We start from the raw sequence: 14,934 nt of genomic DNA, 5'->3' as shown, positions 1-14,934 counted from the left end.
ACCCTCGTCTCTGCTCTCTCCATCTCCTGCTGACCCTCGTCTCTGCTCTCTCCATCTCCTGCTGACCCTCGTCTCTGCTCTCTCCGTCTCCTGCTGACCCTCGTCTCTGCTCTCTCCGTCTCCTGCTGACCCTCGTCTCTGCTCTCTCCATCTCCTGCTGACCCTCGTCTCTGCTCTTTCCGTCTCCTGCTGACCCTCGTCTCTGCTCTCTCCGTCTCCTGCTGACCCTCGTCTCTGCTCTCTCCGTCTCCTGCTGACCCTCGTCTCTGCTCTCCCCGTCTCCTGCTGACCCTCGTCTCTGCTCTCTCCGTCTCCTGCTGACCCTCGTCTCTGCTCTCTCCGTCTCCTGCTGACCCTCGTCTCTGCTCTGTCCGTCTCCTGCTGACCCCTCGTCTCTGCTCTGTCCGTCTCCTGCTGACCCTAGCCTCTGCTCTGTCCGTCTCCTGCTGACCCTAGCCTCTGCTCTGTCCGTCTCCTGCTGACCCTAGTCTCTGCTCTCTCCGTCTCCTGCTGACCCTCGTCTCTGCTCTCCCCATCTCCTGCTGACCCCTCGTCTCTGCTCTCCCCATCTCCTGCTGACCCCTCGTCTCTGCTCTCTCCATCTCCTGCTGACCATGGTTTCTGCTCTCTCGTCTCCTGCTGACCCTCGTCTCTGCTCTCTCCGTCTCCTACTGACCCCTCGTCTCTGCTCTCTCCTTTCTCCAGGTACCACAGAAAAGATCTTTGAGCAGAAGCAGGACCTGTATGATGTCTACGTGGACAACCAGAATGTGAAGACACACCTGGAACATCTCCAGCCACTTCTGAAGATCAACAGTGCTGACAAAGAGAAATACCGGCGGCTCAATGACCAGCGGTGCGACCTGCTTCCTTTCTGCTTGTTTTTCTTTAGATTCCTTATCAGAAGCATCTGTAGTGATTGCGTCCTCATCCTATTGCTGTTATCAGCTTCAGCACAGGAAGGAGCAGTCCTCACAGGCTGATAAAAGCTGCCATTACTGACATGCGATGGTGGCAGCTGATAATGGCGTCACTCACTGATTTGCATCTATTATGGCCCTGTCACACTAGAGAATGCTTCTACTGACTTTCATTTAAATCATGGCAAAATTGCAGGGATCGTGATATGCTGTGATTTTTACCGCAGTTTTAATGTAAGTCAATGAAATGCATTTTTTAAAGGATACCCGAAGTGCCGTGAGCTGATGAGATAGACGTGTATGTACAATGCCTAGCACACAAATAACTATGCTCTGTTCCTTTTTTTCTTTCTCTGCCTGAAAGCGTTAATTATCAGGTATGTAAGTGGCTGACTCAGTCCTGACTCACAGGAAGTGACTACAGTGTCACCCTCACTGATAAGAAATTCCCCTTTTTATCTTTCTTGCTCTCAGAAGCCATTTTCTGCTAGGAAAGTGTTTTAGAGTTGGAATTTCTTATCAGTGAGGGTCACACTGTAGTCACTTCCTGTCTGAGTCAGGACTGAGTCAGCCACTTACATACCTGATATTTAACTATTTCAGACAGAGAAAGAAATAAAGGAACACAGCATAGTTATTTGTGTGCTAGGCACTGTACATACCCATATCTATCTCATCGTGTCACATGACATTTCGGGTATCCTTTAAAAACGAAAATGATCCGAAAAACGTTCTGTGGTGTGTCTCCAGCCTTAAAGAGGTTCCATAACGACATATAGTAGAATGCAGAAAGTTATTCAGGATACCCACTTTTACATTAAGTATCCTGGTTTCAGTGTCAGAAACACTTCCTATAGCTTTATATTGCTGTATATTGGTATGTAGCCCCGCGCTCCCACTGTGGCTAAGCCTAGGCTGTTTGTTATGCAAAATTAAGTATTTAAAAAAGCGCTGGCATCTTCCGCAGCGCTGTACAAAGTATATAGTCCTCACTGTACTATGGAGGGGCTCACAATCTAATCCCAGCCATAGTCCTATGTCTATTTGTGCAGATAGTGTCCTGGCTGGGATTTGAACTGGGGACCCAGCACTGCAAAGAGAGTCCAAACAGATCTTCAGGAGATGTATTTTAAAGAAGTGGCCCAGCGGTTGGTGGAGCGCTCTGTGGTAAGGCTTGTGAGGCTACAGGTGCTGGTCTAAAGTTTGCTCTTTCTCTTTCTAGGCAGCTCTTGATGTACACACAGGAAGTGGATGGGGACTGCACTTCCTGTGAGGAGGACCTCTTCATTCTGTGAGTAATGTGTTTCACATGATCTCTGGCAGTTATTGCAGTTTTTCCCCTCAATTTAATTATTCCTTATTGTGTTTTTTTGTCAGCATCTCAAATGTTTGTGTCTTAGACTAGGTTATAAATACACTTCCAGGAGGTGTTTCTATATCTCCTGTTATGTTTACAAAGCAACTTTTCCCAGGCAGACTATGCTGTATTTTCAGGTGACTGTATACTATTTGGATCTGTCAGTCAAGCTATCTGTTTCTCTGACTAACCCTGACTGTTTCTTTCTCTGACAAAAGTTACAAGGAGATACTCAGTTCCTGAATAGGGATATAATGAATTGTTCGCCCTCAGTCTATGGGCAGCCTACCTCTGGGCTACTTCTGGGTTGGCGAGGTTTGTTAGTAGTACACAGGCGCTGGCCCGGCGGCATGTGTTCTCGATCTCATGCCTGTGGCCGGCACGCTCTGTGAAAGCACACCACGTCATGATTACGTAGTTGTGACATCGTGCTTGTGCGCACAGCATGCCCAGCCATGGGTGTGCGATGAAAACGCACTGCCAGGAATAGGGATGGAATAAACTGTTCGCACTCAAAGTCCATGGGTAGCCTACCTCTGGGCTGCTTCTGGGTTGGCGAGATCCATCAGTAATACGAAGGCGCTGGCCTGGCAGTGTGTCCTCGATCGCTTGCCTATGGTCAGGCACGCTCAGCGCATATGCGCAATGTCAAGACTACATAATTGTGATGTTGTACGCATGCCGTATCGAGGACACACTGCCGGGCCAATGCCTTTGTGGTACTGATGGACCTTGCCGACCCGGAAGTAGCCCAGAGGTAGGCTACCTATGGACTGTTCGAGTGCATATAGTCTGTTCCATCCCTATTCCTGAAGCCCAGAATTTGTTAGTGATCACTAAGGGGTCTGCTATTGAATACATGCAGAAGTTGGGCAAGATGCATCTATCTTGTTTGTATGGAAAATCTCCTGACTAACCCCACATCCTCATGTTTCTGCTGCTGGCGGTAGTTACAGTAATATTGCTATGCACAGGCAGCTCATTAAAGGACACCTGAAGTGAAAGGGTGGCTGCCATATTTATTTCCTTTTAAACAATATCAGTTTTTTAGCAGTCCTGCTGATCTCTTTGGCTGCAGTAGTGTCTGAACCACACACCTGAAACAAGCATGCAGCTAATCTAGTCAGACTGCAGTCAGAAACACCTGATCTGCATGCTTGTTCAGGGTCTATGGCTAGGAATATTAGAGGCAGAGGATCAGCAGAACAGCCAGGCAATCTGCATTGTTTAAAGGGAACCTGAACCGAGAAGTATATGAAGGCTGCGTTATTGTAGCTAATATTGTCAGATCTGACAATAATGTCTGAAACACCTGATCTACTGCATGCTTGTTTAGGGTCTATGGCTCAAAGCATTAGGGGCAGAGGATCAGCAGGACTGCCTGGCAACTGGTATTGTTTAAAGGATACCCAAAGTGACATGTGACATGATGAGATAGACATGTGTATGTACAGTGCCTAGCACACAAATGACTATCCTGTGTATCTTTTTTCTTTCTCTGTCTGAAAGAGTTAAATATCAGGTATGTAAGTGGCTGACTCAGTCCCGACTCAGACAGGAAGTGACTACAGTGTGACCCTCACTGATAAGAAATTCCCCTTTTTATCTCTTTCTTGCTCTCAGAAGCCATTTTCTGCTACAAGAGTGATTTTTATAGTTCAAATTTTTTATCAGTGAGGGTCACATTGTAGTCACTTCCTGTCTGGGTCAGCCACTTACATACCTGATATTTAACTCTTTCAGGCAGAAAAAGGAACACAGCATAGTTATATGTGTGCTTGGCACTGTACATGCACGCCTATCTCATCATGTCACTTCAGGCATCCTTTAAAAGGAAATAAATATGGCAGCCTTCATATCACTCTCACCTCTAGTTCCCATTAAGGATTGCTGGATGATTACTGATCTTCTCACTCGCTGTAGGTGGCTTTAGTGTATTATCAGGCCTGCCGAATTGTACAATAATGGCTCTTATAATTGAAAGTCACTGGAGGGAAAGATGTAGTGTTCTTGTCATTTCCAGATTCTAATTTCTCTGAATGATAAAACAAAAGTAAGCTCACTGGCTGCTATTGGCCATCACAAGCCATCCTTTGTTCAGGCCTTTTCAATCACAAGATTCATGCAGATGACTTGTGAGTAGTGAAGTCATGTTGGCAGCTGCTCCGCTCACTGGTCCTCCCCTCCTCTCTCTGCAGCTTTTTTATGGAACAGAATAATCGGATATTCCAGACGCTCCTCGAGGTGGCAGCCAGCCAGGATAAGACTCTAACAGCAGATCACGCCCGCAGCATGGGCCTGGACCCGCAGGGGGACCGCAATTTCCTGATGGACCTTCTAGAAGTCTACGGATTTGATCTCATGCTGGTGATTGATAACCCGTGCTGCCCATAATGTTAACCAGAGCCCCGATGAGGCGCCCAGCTTGCCTCGTGTAAATATCTGGCCGGACAGGAGAGGCCACACGGCAAAGGTCGGAAGGGCAAGTGGCGGCAGATTGCAAGATCCATAATGATGGCGTGGCCAGGGATCCCGGATAGATAAATCCAGTGGGTGAAGGCTTTCAGGAAAACTGAAAATACTCACTTGAGGAGGTGATTCTTATAGGCTGAGATTCTAGCCTACATCTATAAAGGAACAGTGATAATAGCAATTCATACGGTTGGGGGAGGGCATTCTAGTTGCTGTATCCACAACCAAAGTTGGTTCAGGGAGAACCCACTATTGTATAATCCAGAACAAATGACCCCTCCTATTGCTAAATGGTTGCTGTGAGGTTCAACTTTACATCAAAAAGTGGATAGAGTGACTCCCTGCAAGAGTAGTGCCTCTGCTGCCCCTGGTGGTGGTTCTGCTAATTACATCATTGGAAGGTGTAACTAGATTTTTATTTTTTTTTTCCTTTTGATTTGAAAACTAAATAGTTTTCATACTGAGCCGGTAAAAGCTCATAAAGTCTGAATATAGAGCTATGTGAAGTGGAATTTTATCTCTACTGATCACCCGAACAGAGCAGATCTTTACACAAGACTGTCCATATTCAGAAGATGATTGACACCAGTCAGCTTGATTGATGAGTTGTTAGGTAGTCAATTATTAGTTTCCTACTTTAATTAGCTCTGTGCTAAGATCTGGTCCTGTCCAAGGACATTGGAGCGAAAATAAATCATTCACTCCTCAAATCTTTATTGTCCACGTACACACTTTATTTTATGAATATTTTTAGCAATAGTATCATCAAATACCATTATAACACATTATTATCATAGATTACAGGTCACTGCCTGCTTTTGAAATGTAGTTTCATTAGTAGGACAAGATGACCTGCTAAATATATATGGCTGGTGAGGTCCACTTCCTGGTCACACCTCCTACCCCAATCAGAGCAGTATCACCCACCAGGCAACCTAGGCAGTTGCTTGGTGGGGTCAAGGGGCCCACCTGCCACCTTCTTTGACCCCTCACCACTTCAGCGTACCAAAAAAAAAAAAGGTGCACAGTGCGGCCCCAAATCTATTATCCTGCCTAGGGCCCCATATTACATCTTAATCCATCTCTGGCCCCAATGCGTCCTGAGCGTATCTCTTCTCTACAGCTCAGTGTGGAGTGGCTGGTCTTGAGCACTGACCAACCAACCACAATGCCCTACTTGTGAAACGAGACTTGTGGATACATGGAAAACTGTTCTTCCATCAGTCCAGACTAGCAGGAGGTTTTTCTTGGTATTTACAGTAAGTACGTAATAATGTGAATTTTTTTTTTCTTTTTTGCACTAAACTTTATCAGAATCAGAGCTTGTTTTAACTTTGATCTTCGGAGTGAGTTGTTGGAGGCCAATAGAGATATTCTGCCCCCTTCAGATGAATTTCCACGTTGGGCCACCCTGCAGCAGGCTTGAGCAGGTCTCTAACGTGACCTTTTCCTGAATCATAAACCCCTTCGTAAACTTCCATGTTATTATTTATATTATATAGTTACAGGAAGTGACGGCTGCATTATCTTGGTTCAGAAAATCTGTGTGGGAGTGTACTCTTTCCTCCCTCCCCTTTCCGACTTACTGCCGCTCGTTTAAAGGATAATCTATCACAGAAAGAGTTCACGGATTTCATTCCCTGAAACAACTGGGGAGTCTATTGTAAATTTCCTGGCCTTACTACTCCTGATATTGGAACAGGAAGTCTTGGAATGTGATGTCAACAACAATACAAACTTGACCAGTTTAGCCCTTGCCTTTCTTCACAAGAAGAAAAGATTTCTTCAACCGTGACACAAACTGCAATAAAAACCGAATGCAGGCTCTAACTTGTCCATATGATGCAAAACAACTTTTCCAGGTAGAATTTCTCTTTATCGTGAGGTAAAATCTCTCCCGCTGCTTTTTATCTGTCTGAGGACTGTTCTGACTGCCGGCAGTGGCTTGCCTGGGATACAGAGACGCATTCCTGTCAGTATGTGGGACCACAAGCAGCAAACTGCTTATCAAACCCTGCACAGGACTTTCTCCGTATGCCGTCTCTCCCGCTGCGGAGACCGGCCCGGATCCACTGGATGAATAATGGTGTATTTGTAAATAAGATGCGTAACTTAATTTGTATAGAAGAAAAATGCCGATAATGTTTCTTGTTGAAATGAACGGTTATGCTAATTTAACTAAACTGTTAATCTGTCATGTAACAAAGGAAGTCTGTGATTGTACTGCTCATTCATGACTGAACCTCCTTATAGAAGTATAGTTGTTGGTTTATCTTCCAAAAAGCATCTAAAAATTGAACTAGACCTCTGAGGCCCAGACACGCAAATCCGGCCCCTGACGTCTGATACCCCTCCAATCTATCTAAAGCAGGGAATGTGCATTGATTTTAGCTGTACTGTACCAGTTTTACCAAACGCCCAGGGTGAGGCTGCCCTGTAGTTTTTAATGAAAAGCTTTGAGTATCAGTGGCTTCAAAAAATCTCAAAAGACAGGGGAGGCTAGGCCTTACAAAACCCCTTATTCAGTTATAATTCAAACTGAAGAAGCTGCCCTGTCATAGTGATAAAATGTCTTCTAGATCAGTGTTTCTCAACATTTTATTGGTATGTACCCCCTTTTTAAAGCCTGTGCTCATTAAATACCCCCTTGGCATTGGAAAGATGATCTCACCCACCTCTTTAACAAACATTTAATCGTACTACGTGGTCATTAGTTCTAAACAATTTCCAGGCATTTACTATTGCTTTTAATTAGGTAATTGGGGGGGGGGGGGCGCCCTTCAGCTATCACAATTAATTACTCACCCTCCCTACATGCCCATGTGACTAAAGGGGAGTGGAACGGAGCAGGCTGCTGCATATTGCTGAGATGAGGATCTCTGCAAAGGTGCAGCCGATTTACCTCATTTTATGGATATACTTTAAATCAATGCTCTGTTGAATGCCTGAGCTGGGGATTTAAGATTTTAAGTCCCTATCATAACCTATCACTGTTTACAGTCTGACCTGCAGAAGTTCTATTTGTTGTTAAAGTTGCATGGAAAGGGGCTTAAAGAAGCTTTTTTGGGGGGCTCTTAATGATTGTCTCCCTGTGGGAGATGGGTAGTGAGTAAATCTCCCCAATATGGCAGTGAGGAACGCTGTTTTTATTGCCACTTCCTACTTCCTGTTCCAAGGACCTACACGGGTTGCTGTTGAAGCCACAGAGGTCTCAGAAACAGGAAGTGAGTGAAAATCTCCCAGTTTGTGCCACAAACACCAGTAAAAATCCCAAAGAGTTTGTAGTCTGTCTGCACACTGTGCAAAAGCTAAAATGACAGCTTTTTGCCAAAGTGGGTCTTTTAATGAATTTGACACATACAATGATGGATTTCCTTTGTGTTATCTTTTGTACGCTGTCCTGTTTTGCCTCAGAGGTAAAAGTTTAATATGAATGTCTATGATGTGCTTGTTTTACACTTAATAACTAACGGTCTCTCCCAAGCCCATAACATATCATACTGTGGACTCTATAAAAAGATAGGTGGGGAGAAAATGCTGCTGTTCTGATTCTGTCGCCCTGGCCAGGGAGGAAGGCCAGTTGGTAATATTGCTTGTTTTCCTTTGTTTAGCGATTAAAGTAGAACTCTGCTCCACATATTATGATGTGGTTGGGAGTGAGAGTATGGTTCTTATGGTCACTGAAGAGGAGGCGGGGCTAGATTCCTGGTGTTATTACCACTTTGTGCACTCTTGCCTCAATTGCTGCTGATAGGTTGGTGGGGAATAGACGAACCAACAGGAATGACTGAAGACTGATAGGATTGGATGGTGGGAGGACTAGGATGGACTAAAGCCTCTTATAGGATTGGATGGTTTGAGGGGAGGGACTAGAAGGACCAGCAGGAAGTCACAAAGCAGAAGTGTGATGGGAAAGCTACAGAATGTAGTGATGTCATCTTCACAAGTCCAGCAATGGAGTCCTCTTTAGTGAATGTGATGATCTTTCCCATGCTCTCCTCCAGTCATACTATCACATGGTTTTGAGTAAAGTTCTAACTTCTAAATGTGGAGTCTGCCAGCAGTGACCTGTTAGTTCCAGGTGAAACATGGCAGATCCTTTCTGTTCCTGCCCATAAGCCGGTTGTATTTTAGAAGGTACAGTAGGAAGAATGAGGCCTGTTGAGTGAAGAATGGGAATGTGAAGTGTGAGAAGATACAGGGGACCTGTGGACTATTCAGAGGCCTCCCTCTACCCAGGTACATATCTAACTTTTTTTATTTTTATAATGCTGCGGGGCTTCTTTAAGTACCTTATGGGCAGGGCTAGTGCTACCATTAAGGCAATGGGGCAATTATCACAAGGATTACCATCTGCTTCCATAAACACACCCCTCCTTCCCATTCCCAACTGCAGGAATCCAGCTAAGGTGCACCAGTCTGGCCCACACTTACCATCTGCTTCCATAAACACACCCCTCCTTTCCATTCCCAACTGCAGGAATCCAGCTAAGGTGCACCAGTCTGGCTCACAATTACCATCTGCTTCCATAAACACACACCTTCCCATTCCCAACTGCAGGAATCCAGCTAAGGTGCACCAGTCTGGCTCACAATTACCATCTGCTTCCATAAACACACCCCTCCTTCCCATTCCCAACTGCAGGAATCCAGCTAAGGTGCACCAGTCTGGCCCACACTTACCATCTGCTTCCATAAACACACCCCTCCTTCCCATTCCCAACTGCAGGAACCCAGCTAAGGTGCACCAGTCTGGCCCACACTTACCATCTGCTTCCATAAACACACACCTTCCCATTCCCAACTGCAGGAATCCAGCTAAGGTGCACCAGTCTGGCTCACAATTACCATCTGCTTCCATAAACACACCCCTCCTTCCCATTCCCAACTGCAGGAACCCAGCTAAGGTGCACCAGTCTGGCCCACGCTTACCATCTGCTTCCATAAACACACCCCTCCTTCCCATTCCCAACTGCAGGAACCCAGCTAAGGTGCACCAGTCTGGCCCACGCTTACCATCTGCTTCCATAAACACACCCCTCCTTCCCATTCCCAACTGCAGGAACCCAGCTAAGGTGCACCAGTCTGGCCCACACTTACCATCTGCTTCCATAAACACACCCCTCCTTCCCATTCCCAACTGCAGGAATCCAGCTAAGGTGCACCAGTCAGGCCCGCACTCCTTCCCATTCCCAACTGCAGGAACCCAGCTAAGGTGCACCAGTCTGGCCCACGCTTACCATCTGCTTCCATAAACACACCCCTCCTTCCCATTCCCAACTGCAGGAATCCAGCTAAGGTGCACCAGTCAGGCCCACACTCCCATTCCCAACTGCAGGAACCCAGCTAAGGTGCACCAGTCTGGCCCACGCTTACCATCTGATTCCATAAACGCACTCCTCCTTCCCATTCCCAACTGCAGGAATCCAGCTAAGGTGCACCAGTCTGGCTCACAATTACCATCTGCTTCCATAATGCAAGTCATGCTGTTTCCTTGTCTGTTGATCCACCGCATTGCCTCAGATGGAGAATGACAAATAAGGGGCAGAGATAACTACAGCTTTTCAGGAAAGTTAACTAGTTTCAGGAGGCAGCATAGCTGGAGCAACATGGAGATAGATGCGGTAATGTTTTATTATTGACCTAACTGCATGATTTTATTTCCATAACGGTTGAGAAGCTTAACTAACTCCACACATTAACAAACGCTTCATGGGATTTATTCAACAAAAATTGTAACCTATCAGCCAATCAGAAATGGTCTACTGTCCTTGCCCTTACTAATGCTGCTGCTTTAGTGTCTTGGAGTTAGCCTGGAGCCAGTAGGCATCTCCTTTGTGCACATTGGCTCTAGTGGTGGAGGATTGTGCGAAGACCTAAGATTTTCTTCAAAAACGGTTTTTCAGTGAGATGTTAATTTTAGACTCAAAGTGAACATATTCTAGGCTTTCTGGGAGTAGGGTGTGAGCGGCGCAGTCCATGCTGTAGTGCACCAGACTGTCATTACAAATCTGCTGCTCACAATGGACATTCTTGGGGTACAACAGGGCCAATTATAATAATGTAACCCACATCCACCACTTGGGGATAAACTTGTACTGTATATATACAGATGAAAGCAGGGATCTGATTGGATGTGATGGGTTACTGTATAACATTCCATATCTGTCACGATACACTAAAATGCTCAGGGCATGAGGTTGGAAGAGTGTTATGAGTAAATATATATATTTTTAAAATATGGTTTGGAGGCTGTAAAACCTTAACCTACCCTCCAAACTAATGGGGGTAGGTGAGTATGAGAGTTAAAGTGGACCTGAACTCTTGCATAGGACAGAAGGAAAACAGATAAATGCACTCTGTATGTATTTAGAGAGTTTAGCCTGTGTAATTCCCCTTCATCTGTGATTAAAGGAAACCTAAACCGAAAAAAAAGAGTTTAACTTACCTGGGGCTTCTACCAGCCCCATGCAGCCATCCTGTGCCCTCTAAGTCACTCATGGCTCTTCCGGTCCCCTGCTGCCAGCTAGTTTCGTTTTTGCCGACTGGGAGTCCGCCAGTCACCATGCGTACCCTTTTACACATTCTCGCTGGTAAAGGAAGCCATCGCGGACATTAACAAATACAGTCTACGCGTTACGGGTGCAATGAGTAAAATTTTACGCATTACCCCGTAACGCGTAAAAATGTACGTGTTAATGTCCGCGATGGCTTACTTCACCAGCGGGAATGCGTAAAAAGGTACGCATGGTGACCGGCGGACTCCCAGTCGGCAAAAACGAAACTAGCTGGCAGCAGGGGACCGGAAGAGCCATGAGTGACTGCGAGGGCACAGGATGGCTGCAGGGGGCTGGTAGATGCCCCAGGTAAGTGAAACTTATTTTTTTTTTCCGGTTTAGGTTTCCTTTAATCACCACTGTAATTTGATCTCTCAGCTGTGTCAGCTCGCTGCCTGGGCAGAGCTGCTAATTTATAAACACAGGATGTTAACTCTGTCTGCTTCCATGAAAGCAGGAAGTAGACACATTACAGATTTGTTGCAGGATTTGTATCAGCTGTAACAAAGAAATGTTTTTCTGTAAAAGTTATGCTGTTGCTTATATTTTAGAGCAGACAGGACGTTTGAGTTCAGGTTTGCTTTAACGTAAAAAAAAAAAATTGGCGTGGGTGGCACAATAGTGGTAAAGGCTGTAGGGTGGGGGTGTCCCATGCTAGAGGTTTGGTGGCTACAGCAAGGTTGGGCAATGGTGGAGGTAAGGGCTACGGCACAGGTGGTGATGGTGGAATTAGGGCGCGATGGTACTGGGTGTGACTTGGGGGTAAGAGTGGCAAGTACTGTTGCTGTACAGGAAATAAGCATGGTGTCGGGGTTTTGGCACTGAGAGGGATGCTCTCACACCCCACAACTGGAAGTTAAAGGGACAGGAGCAGACTGTAAATACCACAAAACTGGTTCTGATCCTTCTAGGCTTTGAGTTGGCCTTCGGTTTATTAGTTGGCATTGAGTTTCCCTTCAACAAACAGTGAAATCATTTGTATAATGCTTATTTACCAATGGCCCAGAGGAGTGTGGCTCCTGATCTCTCCAGGATGTAGATATATAATGTGCCTGATGCTGTACAGGAGTATATTGGTTGCACAGGGTAATGCGACTTACAGATCGGTATACAGAGATAACTGATGTCTGGGGACCACAGCAATTTCAGCTTATTGGCTACTAACTGAAGCAATGGGATGGAGAAAGGAGAGGGGGAGGTGGAGTGTAACAGAGAGGGTGTAACTTACCCATGTCTCCGCCTCTTCCTGCTGCACTCTAGCTGCTGAACTTCCAGCTTAGAAGGCAGGAGTGTCGGGGAGATGGAGAGTAGCATGCGTCGCAGTGGGGAGAGGGTGTGACATAGGTAAGTTAATTCCTGACTCCTGAGAAAGTTTTGCATTTTGTGATGCTGTCCTTGCTTATCCCTGCTGTAAAATTTTTACTTTTTAACAAATGACGACAAGACTTGTCAGGCACCATTCAATGAGTATGCCGCTTTTATTATAAAAGTGTAATTTCCCTTTAAATGAATTCAAATTGTCCTGAATCTTGTTCCTGCTGTGGCTGTGTCCATCTCACTGCAAACACAGTTAGGGCCCATTCACACTCAAGCGCTTAACTGGCGATTCACGTTAATCGCCAAATGCAAGCGCTATGTTATCCTTTGGCAGCATTCTCACTGCCGTGATTGGCGCCGATCGTGGGTGTTTTGCGATTAGCGCCAATCTTAAATGTGCTACCTGCAGCATATTCTGGAGTGATCGTGGTACAATGCTTATAGAGTACTGACTGCGATTGCTTTGGCATTTCGGAAGTGTCTAGCGATTTTTACCACGCTTATCATGGTAAAATCACTTGTGCAAAGTGTTCCAGTTTTGCCATTTTAGATGTGAACGGGGCCTCACAGATCTCTCAATTTTCAGTGTTGTGTCTGATATGATCCAGGCGAGGTCTGCAAACATTTACCACCTTATAGCAGACAATATAGCACACATCTAAAAACACCACTTAATGGCGTAGTAATCCGAGTGCTGAAATGTTTTGATTTTCAGCTGCAGAGGACTAATTTCACGAAAAATGTTGAGCTTGTGACCAAAAGGAATAGAGTGCAGCAAGTCAGAGCCCAGCTTTGTGGGTGTGGCTACTGCCTGTGTCCAGGTTGCACACCACCCACTGTTAAGACTGCAGGAGGTGGGTCTTGACTGTGAGAAGAATGCCACGCAGACAGTCTGTTGTGCAGGAAGTGGTAGCCACATACCGTATCTATACTGATCAGTTACTGAGGTCACATGATTAGTTTCTATGATTTTAAATGACATCTAGTAGGGACTGTGTGTGTAACCCACAGGCAGCCCCTGCATCTGCTTCAGGCTGGGAACTCTGTCTATATATGGTCAAGTCAAAACCCTGATCTGTGTGGTTGGAGTTACGGCTGATGAGGAACCACCCACTGCTCTCTAGATACTTGGCTCTCATCATGCCTTGCACTGTGATACCAATGTGATCATCAGCTGTTTATTACTAGAGTCAGGAATCTGGAGGTTTGGACCAGATAATAGCTGAGGCACTGGTGGAAACCTGATGAATTATTTTAATAAAATAATTTTATAAACCAAATTTCTGCTCCCTGGAATTCTCCCCATAGATTTTTTTCCCCTTTCCTGTGGCAATGTTTTGTCTTCCACAGCTGATGTTGCATCATACAGTAAATATAGTTTGGATTGTACTGCCTGTTCTGTTCTAGTACTGCTGTGTCAATTCAGTGAACTAGCTCACCCTAGTGGCCAAAGATCATAATGACTTGATTTATGACTTTAGTCCCAGCAATGACATATTCAGGACAGTTTGCCTTTTGTCTGACTACTTAGGCCTGATGGGCCGGATACAGGTTGTACTGGGCAGAAAGAAACAAGACAACCACTTAGCAATACAGGAAGGAAATACACTGTGTTTAAACAATAAACAGATGTTGATGCAAAGCTCTGGGATCCTGTCTTTTGTTGGAGGCAAAGACCTTGATGAATGTGTATAAATTTGGAAACTGCTTTTCTGTTGTTAGTCTGTGTGTGGAGCATTAGCAGCACTTTAGGTGGACTCCTGTAAATTCAACAAAATCGTGTGTGTGTATTGAACTTAAAAATGGGCCAATCAAATCCCACTGTAGTGAAAACATTCATTTTTGAGCATTTTCTTTGTACACAGTTTGCATTATCCTGCATCAAGCCGGATAGATCTGCATCTTTTTGACCATCTGTAGTGGTGGGAGCTGCTATTGCTGCAGGTGAGCAGTCTGCAGTGATGACTACTTCCATTACACTCCTGATTGCATTGCAGTGGTGATAGCAGCTTCTACTGGGCTGCAGAGAGCTGCATGGCTCCCTCCCATTCATATATTTAAAGTCTTACTATGCCTTAGCACAGTGATCTGCAAACGTGGCTCTCCAGCTGTTAAGGAACTACAAGTCCCACAATGCATTGCGGGAGTGTGACAACCACAGTCATGATTCATAAAGGCAGATGCATTGTGGGACTTGTAATTCCTTAACAGCTGGAGAGCCAAGTTTGCAGATCACTGCCTTAGCAGGATGATCGCAGCCAGTCCTCCCCCCCCCCCCCTCCCCACATAAACAGTTAACATTAATAGCGTG

General features: G+C 45.5%; 1 protein-coding gene across 1 annotated transcript in view; it reads left to right on the top strand.

Moving 5' to 3' along the window:
* DENND11 (DENN domain containing 11) overlaps window positions 1-4,679 on the top strand; it is a 45,021-nt gene extending 40,342 nt beyond the window's left edge. The window contains exons 7-9 of the mRNA XM_068277851.1: window positions 706-856; window positions 2,143-2,211; window positions 4,476-4,679. Coding sequence (XP_068133952.1) covers window positions 706-856; window positions 2,143-2,211; window positions 4,476-4,671 — 416 coding nt within the window. The 3' untranslated portion in view covers window positions 4,672-4,679. The remainder of the gene's footprint in view (window positions 1-705; window positions 857-2,142; window positions 2,212-4,475) is intronic.
* Window positions 4,680-14,934: the final 10,255 nt, after the last annotated feature.

This window comes from Hyperolius riggenbachi, chromosome 3, assembly GCF_040937935.1.
Source record: "Hyperolius riggenbachi isolate aHypRig1 chromosome 3, aHypRig1.pri, whole genome shotgun sequence".
In the NCBI taxonomy this organism is placed as follows: domain Eukaryota; kingdom Metazoa; phylum Chordata; class Amphibia; order Anura; family Hyperoliidae; genus Hyperolius; species Hyperolius riggenbachi.
Note: the sequence above shows the minus strand (reverse complement) of the source record. Positions and strands in the feature narration are given on the sequence as shown.